Source organism: Pectinophora gossypiella, chromosome 19, assembly GCF_024362695.1.
Source record: "Pectinophora gossypiella chromosome 19, ilPecGoss1.1, whole genome shotgun sequence".
Taxonomy (NCBI): Eukaryota; Metazoa; Arthropoda; class Insecta; order Lepidoptera; family Gelechiidae; genus Pectinophora; species Pectinophora gossypiella.
In genome coordinates this window covers 4,627,742-4,650,164 of record NC_065422.1, presented here as the reverse complement: position 1 = coordinate 4,650,164, position 22,423 = coordinate 4,627,742, and the positions used below count along the sequence as shown (strand labels likewise).

Below are 22,423 nucleotides of genomic sequence, written 5' to 3'. Positions count from 1 at the left end.
TATTTTGTGATTAATATAATCTAGATTTTTAGTACTTATATCACAAATATGAGCTTTTCCTAAACGTTAGTTATAAAACTAAGGAAGTCATAGACCTCACGCCAATTATTGTATTTATAATTATATTTAATACGAATAATTATTACTAAAATAAAAGTACAGTATTCTCTTCGTATAAAATGTAATTTTATTCGAAATACTGGTAACATTAAAATATATTTTTATTTCGTAAGTAATAATCATACCCGTGATTTTCTGAAATATTATATTGGTACCTGTTCAACTATATAACAAGAATGGTGGTTTTATTTTAGCTCTACAAAAAATAATTTATTACAAAAGATCAACCGTACAAGAATTCTTAATTCGAATGGACGTCACATTATGTCATTTATCCAGGCAGGAGAGCCAAGAAACACAGTATTTAACCTCCAACGGTTTCTCTATAACATTACACTGTGCTTTTTCGTACAACTAGCCTATTAATTTTCAAGGTATCTATAATTTAATTTAACACTATGCGTTTATCTCCCATAACTGTAAATCGTTCTCGACGATCTCGGCAAATTTTTCGCCCTTCTGTCGGTCTTTGAACAGCGGTCGCGAGGTCTTAAGACCGAGCCCTAATAAGGCCCCGTTGTCCAACAAATCATTGAGCTTATAGGCCAGAATGGGGTTGTAGTGAAGCCTCAAAAGGCTCGGCCTAGAGTACAGGTATTGGCTATCTCGGAGATTTCTTCGCGCCCACGTCTCTATAGTTTTGTTGCCGCTTGCTACCTGAAAAGATGTAAATAAACGTAATTTTTGTTTCTATAGCACTTGCCAGTGCTAAGAGAAAATTGACTATAGGCTGTTGTTATTATTATTATACAGGGTGTTAGTTACATCGTAACAAAAACTTTGAGGGGTGATTGAGGCCATGATTCTGAGATGATATCAAGTGGAATTTTCCGTCGCAAAAGTATGGAACTGAAAATAATTCAAAAAAACACAAAAAATTTCATGAATTTTCAGACTGAAAATTCCACTTGATATCAACTCAGAATCATGGTCTGAACCATCCCCCTCAGTATTCGTTACGGTGTCACTAACACCTATACCTACTTGTATGGCTACCGTATGTACTTGTGCGGGGTGTAAGTGACATCGTAACGAATACTGAGGGGGATGATTCAGCTGATTATTCTGAGTTAATATCAAGTGTAATTTTCCATCGCAAAAGTATAGAATATGTAAAAGCTTTCCAGAGATGACACGATGACACTAGAACGGTTTACAGGGTCTTACCACAATTAGGCCACGCAGACCAGTTCAAGTGTTTCCGGGAATGTTTCCAAAGTGGGAATGTTCCCGTTAGAAAAACTCTTTGGTAAGGACGCTGGCTGCTTTTCTTTTTCAAATTGTTCTCTCTTTGTACTTGTACTCTGGTCTTATCTGCCTACATAAACAGCCTATATACGTCCCACTGCTGGGCACAGGCGTCCCCTCAATCAACCGGAGGGGGTATGGAGCATACTCCACTACGCTGCTCCGATGCGGGCTAATAGCCGGGACCAACGGATTAACGTGCCCTCCGACGCACGGAATCATCTTACTTTTTCGGACAATCAGGTGATCCAAGCCTGAAAAGTCCTTACCAAACAAAGGACAGTCTCACAAAGTGATTTCGACAATGTCCCCATCGGGAATCGAACCCGGACCTCCAGATCGTGAGCCTAACGCTCTAACCACTAGACCACGGAGGCTGTTTGTCTTATCTGCCTAAAGGTTAGATAATAAAGCTCTTTTTACATAAGTTTTACGCGTTTTCCCAAAGTGGGAACATCCCTGGTTAAAGGCTAGTATATCTTTAACTAATAGTTTTCTCACCCGTATATCGCCAACTTGTTTCAAGAAGAACGAAGAGAAGTAGAACCGTAGGTTGTCTGCCGTCTTCCCGCGACTGTTTCTTGTCCGTATGTACGTTTTGAACAGATTATATCCAGATCTCTTGTATTTGAAAACCTGGAAATATTAAAAATTGTCTCTGAAAAGGCTCACCGCCTATCACGTTGGTTTAACAGAAAGTTCGGTGAGTACATAGTACATCTTGCGACAGATGTAACTTCTTCGTCTATCGTGTGGATTGTGAGGTGAATTACCAACCCCATCAACCCTGGTGTCAGGGTTATTACTGAGCCGCCATAGGCCCCTGACATGACTCATGTAACGACTACGTACTTACATCAGTAAGTAATAACCGGGACCAACTGCTTAACGTGCCTCCCGAAGCACGGATCTTTTTACTTTTTGTGATCAGCCTGTAATGTCCTAACCAAACTAGGGATTACAAAGTGGTTTTTGTGATTTCTCCCCACCGGGATTCGAACCCGGGACTTCCGGATCGTAAGCACAACGCTCAACCACTGACTACCCTATTGGGATATACTTTATTTTAAAGTCGGTTCCCCTAATTTCCAGTGGAGCAGCATCAAGAAGTATGCTCCGCATCCCCTCTAGATACTTGAGGGGAGGCCTTTAAGAAATTACGAGATTTGCTTATCTTCTTCTTTGCGAGTCGATGGCGATCGATACTAAATTTTTGCTGACTAATAATTGGCCACGCTTACGGCATTGTCAGTGGCTTCGTAAAGGTTTGCTTTGCTTATTAAATGCCGGGACTTACTAATGAATTACTGGGAAGTTCCGGGATTTCTGTGTACTCCAGTTGTGAGTAGGCGTGAGTTGTATGTGAGTGGATTATAATTAACTTTAAAACGTACAATAAGCTGCAAAAGTCCAATCAGTTTAAAGTAATAAATTAACTGGTTGCACTTAAGACCTCCTGGTTACATGTCGTTTCTGTAATAGACCAAAAACACCTACAAAAACATAAATTTCGGCGAACTCCGAAAACAGGATTTTTATATATTATATAGGTATTTACAGGATTATTATTCCGGTACGATATTCTGTTAAAAAATCTGTCGAAGTAGATTGGTCATTCGAATTTGTGTGTTGTGTAAGCATTGTCTGTCGAACAATAGACTGTCTAAGTAGTGGTCATTCGAAGGTGTGTCTTGTCTAAGCATTGTCTGTCGAACAATCGACTGTCTAAGTAGTGGTCATTCGAAGGTGTGTCTTGTCTAAGTATTGTCTGTCGAACAATCGACTGTCTAAGTAGTGGTCATTCGAAGGTGTGTCTTGTCTAAGCATTGTCTGTCGAACAATCGACTGTCTAAGTAGTGGTCATTGGAAGGTGTGTCTTGTCTAAGCATTGTCTGTCGAACAATCGACTGTCTAAGTAGTGGTCATTCGAAGGTGTGTCTTGTCTAAGCATTGTCTGTCGAACAATCGACTGTCTAAGTAGTGGTCATTCGAAGGTGTGTCTTGCCTAAGCATTGTCTGTCGAAGCAATGACTTGTCGATCTATATGTTTTCGGAGTTCGCTACGTGTCGAAGTAATGTACTGTCGAAATTCAGTCCGCAGTCCTAAATTTTATAATTATGACAACTAATGGTTCATAATTTCACCACTGTTTACGAATAATTCGCTGGGCTCAGTGACTGAACTTTTGCTCTTAGATTGTACGTTTTAAAATATATTTCTTCTTACCTGGTAAATAAAGTTGCCTGTTTCATAAGACTGTATATAATGCGTGCCGTAGCTCCTCATAAACTGCCTTATATTGCTCGGGTCGCTCACGTTCAGTTTGTCTATGGCCCTAGTGACGTACTCTTTGACAGTGACATTTGACAGGTCGCCAAGTTTGACAGATTTGTCGACCTTGGTCATTTTGACAAGTGCGTAACAGCAATTGTCGGTCCGCGTGTCGTACTCGAGGCCGAATGTGCGTTTGATCTCGTCCTGAATCCAATCGCCCATGAACGCTTTCCATGGTGTATCTGTTCTGGAATTTTAGATATACAGGGTGTCAGTGACACCGCTGGGAAAGTTCTAGAACTTGCTTTGAAATAGACTACTCTGGGTGTATAGATGTAAAACAACCGATTCAAAAGTTTTAAACAAAATGTTGCCTTTTTAAACCCCAAACAAACCGTTTTAAACTGTTGAAAACTCACCTTCAACAATAAAAGAACGGTGATCAAAAAAAGATCTTATGTTACTGTAGAGTACACCTTTTGTAAACTGCCATGATTTGGCTCGCCAACACACCATCACTCGGTACAGGCAGACCGTCCTGCTTTGACTGACTGTTTGTCTTGCTCTGTATTCAGATGACGTATGCGCTCGAGACAAGGATAGTAATATCAATACACTACAGTTACCATGTTTTATGCAAATAAATAATTTATGATTTATGAGTTTTAAACTTCATTATGGGCAATTTTCGGTCACCTGACGTCATGTTTCGTTTTAATTAGTTTATAGAATATCAATAGAAAGTACTAACGACGGACCAACTAGACCTGAACACGCTAAGTATATTATTATTATCAATATAACAGTATATTACACATTAAAAAAATCTTTACACAGTTTATAGGTACTCTGTTATATCCCTACCTCGGTAAAATCTAGATATCCTGTGATAAGGAGGGATCTCTTTGCATGCTGGTCATTATTAGATTTTTGCCCTGAAGGTTATAATTATAATGCACAAGACGACCTTTTAATATACCTACTATCGCGGGGCTCCGTGCGTCGTAAAGTTTACGGACGAGTGGAGTGCAAAGTTGAATTATTAGCTCATACTTGGACCTTCCAACCAAAGTAGAAGAAAGCTTCTACTCCGTGATATTAGAACACTTAAGGCTGGGTTTCCACGGACGCGGAGAAATGCGGAGAAGAGCGGAGATGTGCTGATTTGACCAATCACAGCGTTCGAGAGAACGAAAAACGATGACGCTCTGTCACTCTCCCCTCGCGATGATTGGTCGATTCCTGCACATCTCTGCTCATCTCCGCACAGCTCCGCGTCAATGGAAACGCAGCCTAAGGCCTGATTGTTCATTTTACCATCATGAATAGGCCAAAACTAAAGCACATAATAACAGGTTCTTACCGCGTTTAAATGGGGATATGAGACTCCCGATATTTCGACACTGTTGCAAGTGCCATGATCACGGGATGACTGATGAGATTGGAGTGGAGTAGGTAGATCTATAATGTTCTACGGGCAGACATATCTGTCTACCCTCTTTCTTTCTCTTTCTTTTTTGTGTTTTAATTATGATAATAACCGCGTCAACTTAAAATCATGTATGAATAGGCCATCCATTTTATCACCGACTAGTTAAATATGATTTAAGTCGTCTTACCCTTCAATATTAAAGTTCTGGAAGTAAGTCCTAAGCAGATCATCGAAGGTGTCGCACAACAGCACATTCATGTCGACCATGGGGTCTCCGTTCGATGCCTGACTCGTCGCATTGTTGAACACTTTTATATTCTTCTCTCTGAAAGGTTCTATGGCGTCTTCGTCTTCTTCTTCTTCATCGTAATCAGCTGACACCACTTGTGTCACCTGGGAGAGGTCTCCGTAACTGGGTAAAGAGGGTATTAATAAAAAAAATGCCTTAAAACAACTCAATGCAGTTAACACCAGTTTAAATTTTCAATTTGAATTTGGAATATTAATATTTAAAAATAAAATCCTTATAATACTAACTGTTAGTCAGTTAGTTAGTGGGCTCTGTTTTCCGCATTTAGACTCTAAGGGTGGTATTAATAAACTAATCTCAGCTGAGACTGCCCTCAAGATCATGCTCAAGTCTCTGTTTTTATATGAGAACTGTCACATTGACATGATCTTGAGAGCGGTCTCGAAGCTGAGATTAGTTTATTAATACCACCCTAAGATGGCCCATTATGCGTAAGCACGCATGTGAAAAACGGGATAATGATATCAAGTGGATTTTCCTGTCGAAATTATTTTCTGTTCCATACTTTTGCTCAAAGTTTTCGTAACGTTGTCACTAACACCATGTATATATCCTCATAAGGCCGAGATTGACAGACACAATAGTTAAACAATGGGGTTTGGATTTTATAAGGACTTTGGACCTTAAGACATCTTGGGTCTTAGCATGAACATGGCAAAGACAAAAATTATGTCCAACGACCATGTCGCACCCACTCCAGTTCAGGTTGGGAACGTTACACTCGAAGTTGTAGACCAGTACATTTACCTAGGACAAATAATCCAGTTAGGTAAGTCCAACTTCGAGAAAGAGATCTCTCGTCGGATCCAAATCGCGGGAAGCCGCTGGATGCGGGCAGCGCAGGACCGATCGTCGTGGAGATCCTTGGGGGAGGCCTACTATGCCCAGTAGTGGGCGTCGTACGGCTGATGATGATGATTCAAGTTGTAATTTCTTATCAAAATTAATAAATCATGATGTAGCTGCCTCTTCCTCTAGAAATATTGTATTTGTATGTGCGCCTGCGTTTTGCGCGAACGTCTGCGGCGCACCTTAATATATCCTGCGTACCTGACGGCATCATCATCATCATTTGTATGTAAAGCGCTTTAGGGACCTTAAGACCATATACTTTATTGCATATACTATTACTGATTATTTTAGTTCTAAGTTCACATTGATGCCTATTCGGGCACACACAAACTTAACCTTCTTTTGTTTCACAGCTCTTAAACTAGTCCCGTCCTTCACTTACAATAAGCGTAAGAAAGAGATAGGGATAGTTTTAGTTCAAATTAAGTTGGTGGTTGGCTGAATCGGACCCGGTTCCAATTTTAAAATTACATAGTTTTGGATGTCTTTGAGGAGCTCGGTGGCGCAGCGGTTAACGCGCTCGGTCTGCGATTGTTGAAGTAAAGCAACTTTCGCAAAGGCCGGTCATAGGATGGGTGACCACAAAAAAAAAGTTTTCATCTCGAGCTCCTCCGTGCTTCGGAAGGCACGTTAAGCCGTTGGTCCCGGCTGCATTAGCAGTCGTTAATAACCACCAATCCGCACTGGGCCCGCGTGATGGTTTAAGGCCCAATCTCCCTATCCATCCATAGGGAAGGTCCGTGCCCCAGCAGTGGGGACGTTAATGGGCTGATGATGATGATGATGATGGATGTCTTTAAACTCCAAAACATAAGAGTTGTTTAGAAATCTGCAAAAAGAAGAGACATTTACGTCAAGAAATCCAAGGCCTAAAAAGGCCACATTGAAGCAATTCATATAAAAAGCAATATTGCTATTTGACATTTATTGACGTTGCGCACTTTTCATCATCATCTCCCAAGCATTATCCCGTTTTTCACAGGGTCCGCTTACCTGACCTGAAGATTTGACAGATCCAGTTTTTTACAGAAGCGACTGCCTGTCTGACCATCCAACCCGTGAAGGGAAAACCAGCCCAATAGGTACAAGTTAAGTCACATACCTCCGAAAATGCATTTCTCGGGAATGTGGGTCTCCTCACGATGTTTCCTTTTACCGCTGAGCACGTGATAATCATTTATCATCCAAACGTGAATTCGAAAACAAATTCGACAATTATTGGTTTAGGCCTGTGCTGGATTCGAATCTGCGACCTCAAAGTGAGAGGCGAGCGTTTTACCAACTGGGCTAACACGACTCACTTACTTTTATTATGCGCAAATGTAAAATTGCAATATTGCAATGTGGTCTCTTTAGACCCCTCGAACTTATAGGTACGTACTTGGGGGTGGCATTATCACTCCTTGATAAAACCCTCTGTAATAATAATCAGATTAAAAAAAAACTTATACGTACTTCGCAAACACATCGATAGCGTGTCCAATCCTTAGTCCATATCCTAAATCACCTTGATCACTAGAACACAGGCCACAGAGTAAAAACACTAGGAAACAAGACAGAAACATTTTCCCAAATGATCCATGTACTCCGTATGTATATAGTATATCGTATGACGGCACGGTCTATACTGATATTTTTTAACATTTTGCTAATGTACATACGTAAACACGCGACGAACTTGACCTAAGATTAGGGCCGTCATATCGGAGACTAATGTCCCATCTGGGTTCGTCTTATCATCATTTGTCAGGCTTGTTATAAATAACTTGTTACATTAATTTTTTTTTAATCTAAAATTTTTAGGAGGGTTTTTTCTGTACGGAATATGCCACCCTCATAGCTCACATTGAGTTAGAGCTTAATACGGATAGTCTGCGACCAGTCTTTCAGATCTTTACCAATTTATACAATGCTCTCGCAAGCGCCGAAGTGGGATTACCTTAACTTGCTACATTAACTCTCACACTAATTCCTACAGAAAAAAGTTGAACAGAAAGCTCGATGAGGTGTTGGTACTTAGTTCATCTTGTTATGGATGTACCTGGGACTACGCCATAGTCGTGAGCTCATGTATATAACTCTCCCCAGCCATAATCTTCTTTTCTCTCGCGGAGTTATGAGATATCCACATAATACTTAGTTGTATTTTTACTTTAATAATAGCCCCGATTCCTGCAGACACCTCCTAATTTTATTTTAAGGTTATACCTGTCGTTGTATTATCCGTCGAAAACGAAATCATAATTTTTTTTAATCACTCCCAGCCCAGTATATAATATATATAAGCTAAAATAAGATATGTAAGTATTATAAGTGACGCCATAAGGACAATTACGTACAGACACATTTAATTCAATTATTTTTTAGGGTTAACGTATCGTACATAACTTCGTCGTATGCAGGATATCCTAAGCAAAGATAAATTTGTGCAAAATTATTACAATGTGTATACAATTACGATTTAGATATTATTTATTCGTTTATTCATATCCATTTTAATCGAATCAGTAGACCCCGCCGGCGTGGTCGACGTTTTCCCTCATTCAGCGCTTATCGCTATCGGCTCATTAGTCGATGGATTCCTTCAAATATTGCCGAGGTTCGCGCACCTGGGCACCGTCAGGCCTCGACGCTCCCTATTATCCGGCCAAGTATAGTTAATGCCATCTGCGGCATATCAGCCAAAAGTCAAAATAAAGACCGAAGTTGCTGTTTGACGCCATCCTTTCCGGTCCTGTGCAAGTGTCATCCATTGCTTTCCGGCATACCTCACAATGTCATCCGACCACCAGGCTGTTGGTCTGCATACCATCCCTTGGCCACCATTCAGTAACAGCCTTAGTCCATCTGTTGTCTTCCCGTCTTGCCAAGTGCCCTGCCCATCTCCACTTAAGCCTGCGATTCGTATACCTACATCTTCGACTTTAGTGCGAATTTCGACGTTTGGTATACGATCTACCAGGGGCCTGTTTAGTAATACTTACAATTGTAAATTACAATGACAATTTGATGTACATTGCGGAGTGTGCGATCACGAATATTTTGCAGTTTCATATTAGATACCTAATGAACATCAAATTGTCATTGTAATTTACAATTGTAAGTTTTATTAAACAGGCCTCTGGTGGATGCTTAACATGCCACGCTCCATAGCCCGTTGTGCCACTGTAATTTTATAAATGTACTCTTTCGTGAGCGGCCATTTTTCGGCGCCACAAGTTAGTATGGGCTACATCATCATCATCATTGGCCTTATACGTCTGTTTCAGACGATTTATGACGTCATTGCCCCGAAGAAATGCACTTTCTTTCATGGTTGTGCAAGCCAATCCTAGAGCGGCAAACTCTACCGCACTCTCTGCAGGAGAAGTCTCCAACTGGTGGATTGTTGTCGGTTTGATGGCGTGTTTGTTTCGTTTGTATGGGCAACACACATTGGTTAAATACCTTGGTTTTTAGGCATTGCGGAATTTTTGAGGCGAAAACATCCTGAAGTTTCCCAAATACACATGACATGAGTAGAACAGTAGAATATATTATTTTATTTTTGTTTTAAATTAAATAATCTATTAGAAACGAGCATAGTAGGTCATCTAAGTGGGCGGTTAGTATATTAATAGCTTTATATTAATTAACTATTGTATGTAGATCGAATTAGAGGATTGATTTATCAGTCGCAGTCGCAAGTAGATAAAATTTAATGATTTTTTTTTATTAGGAAATATATTAAAATACGTCAGTTTATTACTATCATATACCTATATTATATCTAAAAGTGACATTAATATTATTCATTTTAACATAAGGTCACGACAATATTCCCAATTGGGTAGTTTCGTAGGTCAAAGATAAATTATGAAATTATAAGTTTTATAATTTTCTTCTTGATTTTGTACTGATACTAGCATACATCCCAAATTTCAGCTTTCTAAGACATCTGGAAGTATCTTATTTGATGATCGTTAGTGAGTGAGTCAGTCAGTGAGTGTCAAAATCGGGGTGTTTCGAATATCAATAAAGTCTAACGCATAATAGCTGTGAGTTTCAAACTTTATATCTATCATAAGTCCACTGAGAATTACAATGTCACTAAAGCTTAAAAACTAGATATTAATTATACTTAAAATTAGTCAATTAGCCCGCCTCGGAGCATACCCGGCTCAAATGTACCCATCACCCTGGCCGCGTTGCCGCGTTGGATGGCCAGCGAGATGTGCTGCACCAGGTATGATCCGGAGCGGGGGTCGCGCCCACGATCTCGCAGACGTCGCCCTAGTTCTTTAACGTTTGGTTTATCTGGTATAATCCAAACCAGAGTTATGAGGGTTCAAAAAATCGACGAAACGTTTTGAGGAAAGATAGGTAGTGTCATGGTATAAGAAGACCAGGTATGCTCAAAACTGACACCTAGCATTTCAAGGTTAGCCCAGCTGACGTCATCCCACCACGCGTTGCCATTTTGTAAAAAAAAAATACCCACGACCAATGTTTTTATATTTACTTTGCAAGGAAATTTTGAACTTTTAGTAAAAGATTTACTTACAGTTTTAATGACTTTTATACATGTGACAAGTATTAGATTAAATGCATTAGTAATTGACTTAATTTTCAATATTAAAATTTTCGTCCTTGGAATGTTGGAGATACCAATGTAATAGTAACACTTACGTCATCAAAGGGCTATGTCGTGAACCATACATAATCATGTAAGGTCACGAATTATCTGAATTCTGAATCACATTCGAAAACTGAAATGTGTCATATTTATATGAATACCTATGGGGCAAAATACCCACAAATGGGCAACATGCCCATAGCTGTCTATATATAGGGTAAAAAACCCACGATGTTAGAATATGTGAATAGAATGTTTCATAGTTATATGAATACCTATGGGGCAAAATACCCATAAATGGACAACGTGCCCAGTACTCACTCGAGTAAAAATAAAATCGATATGATGCATTTTAATATTATTATGAATTTGATTATTTAAATTCGATAACTGATTACAGTTCGAGACAGGCTAGCAATGGCGGCTTGTCATAGGATTGAGCATACCTGGTGTTCTTATATCATGCTCTGCCCTTACGCTTCGCTTTGCTCGCCTTGGCGCGCTTCGCTTTAGGCATTCCCGTGCTCCCAGATCTGGTAAATCCCGGGCATTGCGCCTATATTAAACTTTGTCTCCTTACGCACGAATAGATACACATTTTTTATAGTTTATACGTACAATAAAATCAAGGTTCGATCCATACGCCCGCGTGTTACCAGATAACCCTACGACCCAAGTGTGAATTAACCGTTATCTCGAGCTTGCTTTAGAATAGTTTGTGAACTGCAGAGTTGCAGGGATAAAAAAGAGGTTTAATAAATTAGAGGTGTATTAATATTATCTAAAAAATGATTTATTGTAAAGTAACAATTAACTAAATTAAATCGTTTAACCTTCTGCTACTTTCATGGATAACAGACATATGCATCTTTTATCTTTGTTTTTAGGGTGTAATTAATGCCCATTTTTATTACACTCAGCTACAACACATCTTCCACCCATTGTTGTTCTGATCAAAATAAAAGATCAAAAGAGATAAGTAGCAACATAATTCTATACCATATCTCATCCAAATATCAAGCAACAATTATTTTTATAACGGGTGTTAGTGACATCGTAACGAATACTCAGAGGGATGATTCAGACCATGATTCTGAGTTAATATTAAGTGGAATTTTCCGTCGCAAAATTCATGTTATTTTTTTAGTTTTTTTAAATTATTTTCAATTCTATACTTTTGCGATGGAAAATTCCACTTGATATTAACTCAGAATAATCAGCTGAATCATCCCTCTCAGTACTCGTCACGATGTCACTTACACCCCATACAAGTACATACAGTAGCCATACAAGTAGATATGGGTGTTAGTGACACTGTAACGAATACTGAAGGGGATGATTCAGACCATGATTCTGAGTCGATATCAAGTGGAATTTCCTGTCGGAGAAGTCATGAAAATTTTAGAGCTTATTTAAATTATTTTCCGTTCCATACTTTTGCGACGGAAAATTCCACTTGATTTCAACTCAGAATCATGGCCTGAATCATCCCTCAAAGTTTTCGTTACGATGTCACTAACACCCTGTATATGCTTCTGTTATTACATTATATTTTTGGTTAAGTATATAATAGAAAATAAGTAATTATCCCGTTAAATTACATATTATTTTAATGGAGCGGAACCTGGAAAGTCCCTTAGTAAGTGTATCTGCACCATCTAGTGTAGTTACAATAGTTACATACACACATACTATGTATGTTTGGATTCTATCTATATATCTTAGGCTGTATATATAGCCCCGATTCTTGCCGACACCTTCTAATTTTATGTCATACCTGTCATTTTCTTATCCGCCGAAAAGGAAAGGGACGGATGATTGACAATTGTTAATTTTAAAATGAATGAATAACCCGGGGAATAAAATAGTCATCTCGCTCATATGCAATCCGTTTGACGTGTGCTGTCAACTTAATTCTTTCGGGTTATAGGCCGGTATAAAATTTTGGAAGGGCTTTTTAACATTCTGCCTAAAATTGACGTGTGTTTCATAAATTTTATGCCCGTCGATTATGCGTCCCTTTCTTTTTCAGCGGATAAGAAAATGACAGATATAACTTAAAAAAAAAATTGTTAAAAAAATAGTTAAGTATTTAAAATAAAATTAAATGGTGTGTATTGGAATCAGCACCACGACGCGACACCAGCGTGACGCGATGTTATTTTTAGTTCAGCTACACAGAGTAAAAATATAGGTAGAACTACCTAAGATTAGTCTTTTATCACTGTTTACCCAATTCACGTTTGTGCAAATTTCTTTTACAGGTTGAATGACTCTCTATCAGATCTAACAAATAGTCTATGCTATGATTCAGTCACTGACCCATATAAAACGATAAGCGATGTTTAGAATTCCGTGATATTAAAGTTGTTTGGTCACGTGTCACGCATCTTAATTTTTCACCAGAAAGGACTCCCCGGCGTTCACTACTTAAAATAATATGCTCCAGCCTAAAATAATGAACAGAAACAATCTATATATGTCTCCCACTGCTGGGCACAGGCCTCCCCTTACTCAACCGGAGGTGGTATGGAGCATACTCCACCACACTGCGGGTTGGTGGAGGTGTTTTCACGGCCAATAGCCGGCTTAACGCTCTGAAGCACGGAATTATCTTACTAAAATAACTCTACGTGATTAAATAGAATATACAAATGCAATTCACATACAAGGAAGATAGTATTTCGGCCTAATTTGATTTTAAGTTATGCCTGTCATTTTCTTATCCGCCGAAAGGGAAAAGGACGGAGATTGCCAGTTATAAGTATATAACTAAAATATAATCATATTTTTTTACAAAAGTAATTGTAATAATAAGTAAGATATTGTTTCAATACAATACAATAAACACACACTAGATGGCGCTGTAAATGAAACTCACGTATAGTCATAAAACAGTTTTATTTTCAGCTTTTATGGATTTACTTTCTAGAAAATATTTACATCATTTATCTAATACTTATTTATTATTAATTGTAAATGCATTCTCAAGTTCAAGTTTGATCCCGCATTACGTTGTACATAGACACGTAAATTATATTGTTATTGCACAATACTGAATGATCTATAAGTTGAGAAAATTCCACAAACCGCCCAGAGATGGCGTTGTAAACTTTTCAAACTGAAAATAAATAAACATTCATATTCTATTTGAGCTACCCTTTCAAGGCACTTCCATTTAAATTGTATAAATATAATCTACATAATACATATCATAGAATAATTTTGTAAAAATATATTTTCTATAACTTAAAATTAGCAATAAGTAGATTGTATTCACTATTTTTCGTAGTTGATCACATTTTGTTCCTATCTAAGGCGTATTTTTCTGCCTGAATTTATACGAAGATACAATACTTCTATTTAATTAAACCAATCATAACATTATGTATAAAAAGTGATCGATTTTGTACTTACACTATCTTTAAACATGCATGAATTTTCCATACGTCAAAATAAATGCATATTAAACTATAAACGATAAGATAAAAGTCATTTTCAACAAGGCTGTATGTTTATAGCACCTTAGATTCAGTTGATAGTTTCCAAATTATCTAAATATAAATATATTCTAAAAGAAACTATGGAATTTCAAAATGGCGACTCTAGCATAACTTCCGTAAAATCGCGACCATGTTTATTTCTGTCAACTTAATATTTTATTTGGAAAATTAGCACCATTACAAATTAATAGATTTAAACAATCGAATCGGCCGAAATGTCGGCGTTTCTAACTCTTTCATTTTTGAGCTACCCTGTCATAACACGCCATAAGCTCAAGCGTATATGGTATATTGCAATTGGGGTAATCCAAGGTACATCCATCGCAAGATGACCAAATTACCCACACCTCTCCGAGCTTTCTGTTTAACCATTGTTAATGTAAAAATATGTTTTTTTTTTATAATACTACCTCACAATTTCACGGAAATTAATAACTTTTTAATAATCAAATAAATTCGTCTAAAATACTCATCACATGTTACTCTCCCATAACTTCAAGTAATTGTCTATCACTTCCTCGAACCACTTCTTCTTCTTAGCGTCTTTGAACGCTGGGGACAATGTTTTCAGTTCCAATTGGAGTAACGCCTCGTTGCCTAGCAACACGTCCAAGTTACGGAGTAAGGTTGGCTCTCCGTGCAGCTTGAGAAGGCTTGGGTACGAGAATATGTAGTAATGGACCCTGAGCCTTTTCATCGCCCAATTCTCCACTGTTTTGTTACCACTGGCCACCTGTAAAATGCATTAAAATGTTATAATTTGATCCATCATGTCGCCTTACAGTGAAAACCTCGGAAAACGCAAATTCAAATGTCATTTTTGTCAAGAATAAAAAAAAGAAAAATTTAGTAAAAAATAAAGAAAAAAGAGAATAAAAATTAATTAATTAATTTGATTTGATTAATTAATTTGTTTATTAATTCATTTAAATAAAGCAAATTTGTGATCTCAATTTTGACCCGGAATCAAACTAATGAGGATAAAAACTAGAAGTTCAAATCTAGGCGGCAGAACTGTTGAGTGTTCCTAAATTTTGACAGTTCTCCATAATGTTCAGCTAAAATTTGTGATAAATTGCTATTAAATGTGGAGCAACGTGGAGTGTATCCCGTCTGAAAGATGAGTTACGAAAAAGAAAAGCCATGAGTTGGAAAACGGCAGTTTTGATTGAAAATAAGTCTTTCTAAGATACACTATTTTGCAGTTAAACGCTGCGCAAACAGTTTTGATGTAAAATATAACCAAAACAATATGTTTCTTTACTCAATTAATTTGGAGAACTGGGAGGGGGGGGGGGGGGTTAAAATGGGCACATCGAAGCAATTCATCTAAGAAAGCAATATTGCAATTTGACATTTGCGTATATAAAAGTAAGTACGCAATGCAAACAAATGTTAAATAGCAATTCCTTTCTTAGATGAATTGCTTCGATGTGCCCATTTTAAACCCCCGGTCAACATTAAGAACACTCAACAGTAGCGACACTTGATTTTTCTCCCCATTGAATGAAATCGAGGTTTTGATAAAGAAAATCACACTAGTATGTGATTTTTCATTAAAATATCTCGAGGTTTTCAATCTAAGTCGACGATTAATAATTCTGAATAACTAGTACGCTGACATGGGAAGTGCTAATGGCAAAAATATTTTTTGCACTCTAGCATGGTATGTAAGTACGTCAGCAGGACAATAAGGTAAGGTACATTCACGAATTTGGTACCATACCACATTAACTATTTGACAAATTGAACTGTCAGTCTCACTAAATGTCAAATATGTTAACGTGACAGGGTTCTAAAGTGGGTACTTGATATTGCTCTTAACTGTGTGACAGAGACATGTACAAAAAATGAACTATTCTGATAGCTGTTCTACGCACAATACTAATAACGCAGGATACCTCTTGCTAATTATAATGAAAAAATGACTGCCTGAAAATACAGGGTGTTAGTGACATCGTAACGAATACTGAGGGCATGATACTGAGTTGATATCGAGTACATTTTCCGTCGCAATATATATATATATATATATATTTTAATTAATTTCAATTCTATACTTGAAAATTTTCACTTGATATTAACTCAGAATAATGAGCTGAATCATCCCCCTCAGTATTAGTTACGATGTCACTAACGCGCTCGTCCCGGTTTGACAAGAGCTGCGGTTTCAAGTCCCGTCTGAGTCAGAAATTTTATCGATGAATGCCGAGGGATATTAAGAAACTAGAAGCACTATAAGTTAATGATCAAAATAGAAAAATACCATCTTGGTTAACTTGCACTAAACTTCCGCAATCAGAATAATATGACATGATGATTATGAATGACAGTAAAATTATGACAATGAAATGAAACCTGATGATGAACCCGGTGATATGCCGAGTATTGCCGAAGTTTGATGCAAGCATGATGAAGTTTACCTTGATTTGGCCTATGTGTTTGGCCTGCCAAGGAGAGAAGTAACCCTCCAGTTCTTTGGCAGTAATGTCTGCCACACCTTTGCTCTTTAGCCGCTCTTTTATTATAGAGTATGCGGTTCTAGAGAACACAAACACCTGTAGTGAGAGCATAGACAATGATATGTCATTATTATTTTTTATTATTTAATTTTTAAATTAAGAATAGCGGCGTGCACTCTCGCCGGCCAAAGTTTGGATTTAAAAAACTTCTTTTCTAGTTTATGCTCTGATATTTCTTTTATTTTTGACTTCTCTTTCAATTTCGTTATTTTGTAGTTTTTGTGGTCTTTATAGACGGCGATACGGCTCACCACTTATCACGTTAGTCTAACAGAAAGCTCGGTGTCGTGTGGGTACTTAGTTCATCTTGACTGACTACCCCAATTGGGGTAATAGTGGTGAGCTTATGTTATGTTAAGTATGGTTGTTGGTGCAAGATTATATAAGTTTAGATGTTTGCTACAATGCCATTGACTGACATTTTATCTTTAAAAGGAACATTCTTTATAAACTTGTCAATTTAGAATTCAACACGTTTTTGATGTTGTAAGGACAAAAATGATGCAAATAATGTTCATGATTAAGAAATTATGAAACAGAAAGAGATCTTCAACCATGATGAATGATTCGAAAGTTAGATGTGAATAAGTTATGGTTTAATGTGAAAAGAAGTTTTTAGATGGAGATGACAATGCAACGAAACATCCTGATGGAATGGATGGTTGATTGATTGGGCAATGGATGTTTTATGCATGTACAGGGGGGTCTAAAAAGCCCACATTGAAGCAATTCACCTAAAAAATCAATATTGCAATTTGACATTTCCGCATATAAAAGTAAGTGCACAATATCAACGAATGTCAAATAGTAATATTGATTTTTTTTAGATGAATTGCTTCAATGTGACCTTTTTAACCCCCCAGATCTGATCCTACACAAACTAGTGAATGCACGGCATGTTTTCTGAGTACTTTCTGAGGCTATTACAAGTATTGCCATGTGAAAAAAAAGTAGGATCAGATCATGAATTCCATCAAATCCAAACCTTGACGGCCCCAACGTGCTCAGCGAAGAACGGAGAGAAGAAGTTGGCCATCTCCGCCGGGGGTATGTCGGTTACACCCCGTGACTTCACTCGCTCCTTGATGCGAGAGTACACGCCACGGGAAAACACAAATACCTGGACAAACATACTGTTATAACAGAGTTCTTATTATAGACAGACGTCGCGGGAGCATAACAGTATTTCCCGTGACACTATAGTAGCATGGCGGGAAAATTTGCAATGTTCTGTTGCACTACTTTGATTCGATAGTGGCCCCGATTCCTGCAGACACCTCCTAATTTTATTTTAAGTTATACCTGTCATTTTCTTATCCGCCGAAAAGGAAAGGGACGGATGATTGACTGCTCTTAATTTTAGGAAGAATGAGTAAATGAATGAATAACCCGGGCGAATCAAAAAGGTATCTCGCTGGTATGGAAACCGTTTGACGTGTGCTGTCAACTTAATTCTGTCGGGTTATTGACCTATGTAAAATTTTTAGACGGTTGTTTTAGATTTGTGCTTAACATTGACGTGTGTTCCATAAATTTTATGCTTGTCGATTACCCGTCCTTTTCCTTTTCGGCGGATAAGAAAATGACAGATATAACTAAAAATAAAATTAGATGGTGTTTACAGGAATTAGCACCAATGTCACAGTGTATTTATTTGGGACATTACAAAAATAGGTAAACATTTTGCAAATTCAACATCATAGATTAGTAGTGTCAACGGCAATGAGTCAATTCACGGGTAAATAATATGTATGAGTGTAATTAGCCAATGAGAATAGTAGTGTCACAGGAAAGAAAAATCTCCCATGTCGACTGATAGGGCCAAGCATAGGGAAACAAACGGAGAAATTTAGTGCTGAGGGCATATCTTCTTTGTTTCAATGATCAGTGTTTTTTACAGAAGCTACTGCCTGTCTGACCTTCCAACCCGCGAAGTAAATAGGTAAGAAAGTTTTGTTACGTTTAAGTTTTACAAATAAGCAATTAAATAATGTTTGTATAAGGTTTGTGTGTATGTGTGGGCGTGTGTGTATGTGTATGCGTGTGTGTAAGTGTGGACGTGCTCGGGCAATGAGGGTAGATTCCTCCTGTCTAGCCCTACGACGAAAGTCTTTATAATAAACGTTTCTTTGTTTATCTTTAATAAAAAGAAGCCCTACTATTCAATAGATTTTGCTACAGGAACATTCTCACTTTGGGAACGTTCCCTGGAACTGGTCATATAGCCAATAAATCAACACAATCTTTATTATTATTATATTTATTTCAGATTATAGTACTCTATATTTTTGTTAGTAAGAAAAAAGGCGCTTATTAACTATGTTAGTAAAGTAACAATAGGTAATATCTATTTTTCGTAGGCACCAGAATTAGGCATGATAAGTACCTTTATCCAGTGTACTATGATAGGGCAGTCAACCCTCTCGGTTATCGCGCTCAGGTATAAAAACACCAAGAAAAAAAGTAGACCACTGTCGCTTATCATGTGTTTTGGAAAATATCCGCTATGTTTTGAAACAAGGTCACGTTACGATCACGCTACACGCGTCACGTGATCTGACACGATTTCTCGTAATTGATGACTTATGCATATGAAACTTCAAACTCATTAGATTAGAGTTACGATTTTGAATTTGTATCTTAGTTGAAAGGAGGCCTGTGCTCTGCAGTGGAACAGATACTGGGTTTTACTGACATCGTAACGAATACTGAGGGGGATGATTCAGACCAGGATGCTGAGTTAATATCAAGTGGATTAGGTTTCCGTCGCAAAATTCATGTCTTTTTTTAACTATTTTCAATTCTATACTTTTCCGATGGAAAATCCACTTGATATCAACTCAGAATCTTGGTCTGAATCATCCTCCTCAGTATTGGTTACGATGTCACTTACACCACATACAAGTACATATGGGTGTTAGTGACAGCGTAACTTATACTGAGGGGGATGATTCAGACCAAGATTCTGAGTTGAAATCGAGTGGATTTTCTCGTCGGAAAATTCATTTAAATTTTAGTGTTTTTTTAATGAAATAATGAAGAAAAAGAAGCAATATAGTAATATAATTAGTTGCGTCATGTATTGATCAAGATAGAATAAGGACAACCAAAATACCTAGGTACATATCATAACATAAACAACCTATATACATCCCACTGCTGGACACAGGCTTCCCCTTAATCAACCGGAGGGGGTATGAAGCATACTCTACCACGCTGCTCCACTACGGGTTGGTGGAAATGTTTTACGGCCAGCCGGGCCCAACAGCTTAACGTCCCTCAAAAGCTTAGAATAAACTTACTTTTTACACAAAGAACAGTCTCAAAAATGATTTCGACAACGTTCCCATTGGGAATAAAACCTGGACCTCCTGACTGTGAGCCTAACGCTCTAACCACTAGACTACGAAGGACTTAACTAAAAATAAAAGCCATATTCTCACCTGATAAAGGGAATTCCCAGTAACATAGGACGCGATATAATGCGACCCATATTTCCTGATGAAGTCTGCTATGGACACTGTGTCTCCTATGTTCGACTCTTGTATGGCGTCGAACACCACATCCTCCACATCTATGTTTGGCGGGAGATCACTCAGTTTTCCTGTTTCTCGGAACCTGGAATTAAGAAAATGGGGAGTTTTCCAATTAGTTCCATCATTACACAGAGATGGCGTTGACATTTCTTTAAAAAAAAAAACCACTTGATATCAATTCAGAATCATGGTCTGAATCATCCCTCAGTTTTCGTTACTGTGTCTATAACACCCTGTGTATAAGTTGCATTTTTAAAATAATTAATAATATTAATTTTATTTTATTTAAAAATTAATAATTAATTTAATTATTTATTTTATTTTTTAATTTTTTTTTTATTTTTTTTTTATTGATAATTTTAATTTTATTTGGTTTTATATAATTTAATTTTAATAATGGAATCTAATCTAATGTATATACTTATAATTAGGTATGGATATTAATCTGAAATAAATAAATTGAATTGAAAATTACTTATTAACGTAATTATCACTTTAAATCTGGATAACGCCATCTATATTATTTTTGGGGAACGTAGCCTGCAAAGTCCCTCATTGAAAATATAAGGTTTTTTGATATGAAACGAAACGGCTGCGTCGACGGGGGATAGGTAGGATAGAAGTATGCAGGTTACAATTTATTCTTACCTGGAAACCCTGACGAGCACGTAGCAGTGGTCGCCTGTGATGAAGGAGGAGTTGATGCCGAGGTTGCGAGCCATGATGTCCGTCGGCCAGCCCGCCGTGAACGCGCGCCACGGCCGCTCCAGTCTGGAAGGATCAAGTCGTCCTCAATATTATAAGTGGAGTCAACCGAGGTGTTTATGTAGGTTTACTGGGGATATACTATTGAACTATTTCTAATAAGTAAACTATTTCTCAAGCCTGTTCGATTCCACACCTGGACAAGGACCTTCCTTTGATCCATTCATATTTCTCAGGCTTCGTTCACAGTGATGTAATAAAAAAATGTGGTGTGAAAACGCTCAGAAACCACGCAGTTCCCGCCGCTATACGAAGACTTACTGTATCATGTTGAGGAATATAGTTTTTATTCGTTCCTCACCTCTCGAAGCTAAAGTCCCTGAAGTAGGCCTGCAGCAACTGCTTCAGGTTATCGCAGAACTCCATGTGGAAGTCTCCGTCGAAGAGTGTCTTGGCGTGTCGTGGCTTGGGCGCGACGGTGAAGCGGTCCACGTCGCGGAACACGCTGACTGTGGGCTCGCGGAACACCCAGCCTTCCGTGTCGTTACGCGGCACGACTCGCATGCAGATGCTGAGGTATCCATATCTGAGGAATACACAAATTTTTTGTTATGCTGTGAGGGATTAAGAGCGCCATATCGCAGAAATTCTTCTAAAAAACGGCCTCCGTGGTCTCTGGTTTGAGCCGGGTTCAAATCCCGGTGAGGACATATCACAATAATCACTTTGTAATCCGTCCGTGTGTTTGGTTAGGACATTACAGACCTGATTGTCCGAAAGTAAGATGATCTGTGCTTCGGATGGCACGTTAAGCCGTTGGTCCCGATTACTATTTACTGATGTAAATTAGTATTGTTACATGAGCCATGTCAGGGGCCTTTGGCGGCTCAATAGTAACCCTTATGTCTGGAAATCTTGGACAGATCAGTCCGACAGGAAATACACGCTTCGCAGTACTTCTTTCTACCTTCGCATACAAAAGCCTAATGGAATGGTGGTCAGGTAACCAGGTCCGTCACCTCATAAATATGTTAATGGCTTTCCCGACGCCGAGCTCGGAGTCAAGAGTGGCGGCTCGGCACAGTGTTGCCAGCAATAGCACCGTGAACACCCGCACCATCACACCGACGACACCCTCCTGGAATAGACAAAAAGACCATTTATTATTTATTTATTTTTAAAGGTACATTAACATTACAGTGTAACCCAATGCGCTGTATGACGAGAAAACAATATAAAAATAATATTCAAAATAAACAATGAATCAAAAAAGAAAAATAACACATTATAAAATTATAAGGTAAA

General features: G+C 38.0%; 2 protein-coding genes across 3 annotated transcripts in view; both read right to left on the bottom strand.

The window, feature by feature from the left end:
* Positions 1-164: 164 nt before the first annotated feature.
* LOC126375535 (torso-like protein) lies at positions 165-7,887 on the bottom strand. Its single transcript, XM_050022511.1, has 5 exons — positions 7,693-7,887; positions 5,263-5,487; positions 3,596-3,890; positions 1,870-2,004; positions 165-777 (listed from the first exon to the last, which is right to left on the bottom strand). The coding sequence occupies exons 1-5, from the start codon at positions 7,800-7,802 to the stop codon at positions 517-519; spliced, it is 1,026 nt and encodes a 341-aa protein (XP_049878468.1). The 5' UTR covers positions 7,803-7,887; the 3' UTR covers positions 165-516.
* Positions 7,888-13,736: 5,849 nt separating this feature from the next.
* The window catches only part of LOC126375536 (torso-like protein), a 53,823-nt gene continuing 45,136 nt past the window's right edge, over positions 13,737-22,423 (bottom strand). Inside the window, exons 2-7 of one of the 2 annotated variants that reach the window (XM_050022513.1) lie at positions 22,138-22,256; positions 21,480-21,704; positions 21,062-21,184; positions 20,321-20,495; positions 17,863-17,997; positions 13,737-15,088 (exon numbers count right to left, since the gene is read on the bottom strand). In XM_050022513.1, the coding sequence (XP_049878470.1) occupies positions 14,828-15,088; positions 17,863-17,997; positions 20,321-20,495; positions 21,062-21,184; positions 21,480-21,704; positions 22,138-22,238 (1,020 nt within the window). In that variant the 5' untranslated portion in view covers positions 22,239-22,256 and the 3' untranslated portion in view covers positions 13,737-14,827. Of the gene's footprint in view, positions 15,089-16,778; positions 16,914-17,862; positions 17,998-20,320; positions 20,496-21,061; positions 21,185-21,479; positions 21,705-22,137; positions 22,257-22,423 lie in introns of both variants that reach the window. The other variant, XM_050022514.1, reaches the window with a different exon arrangement.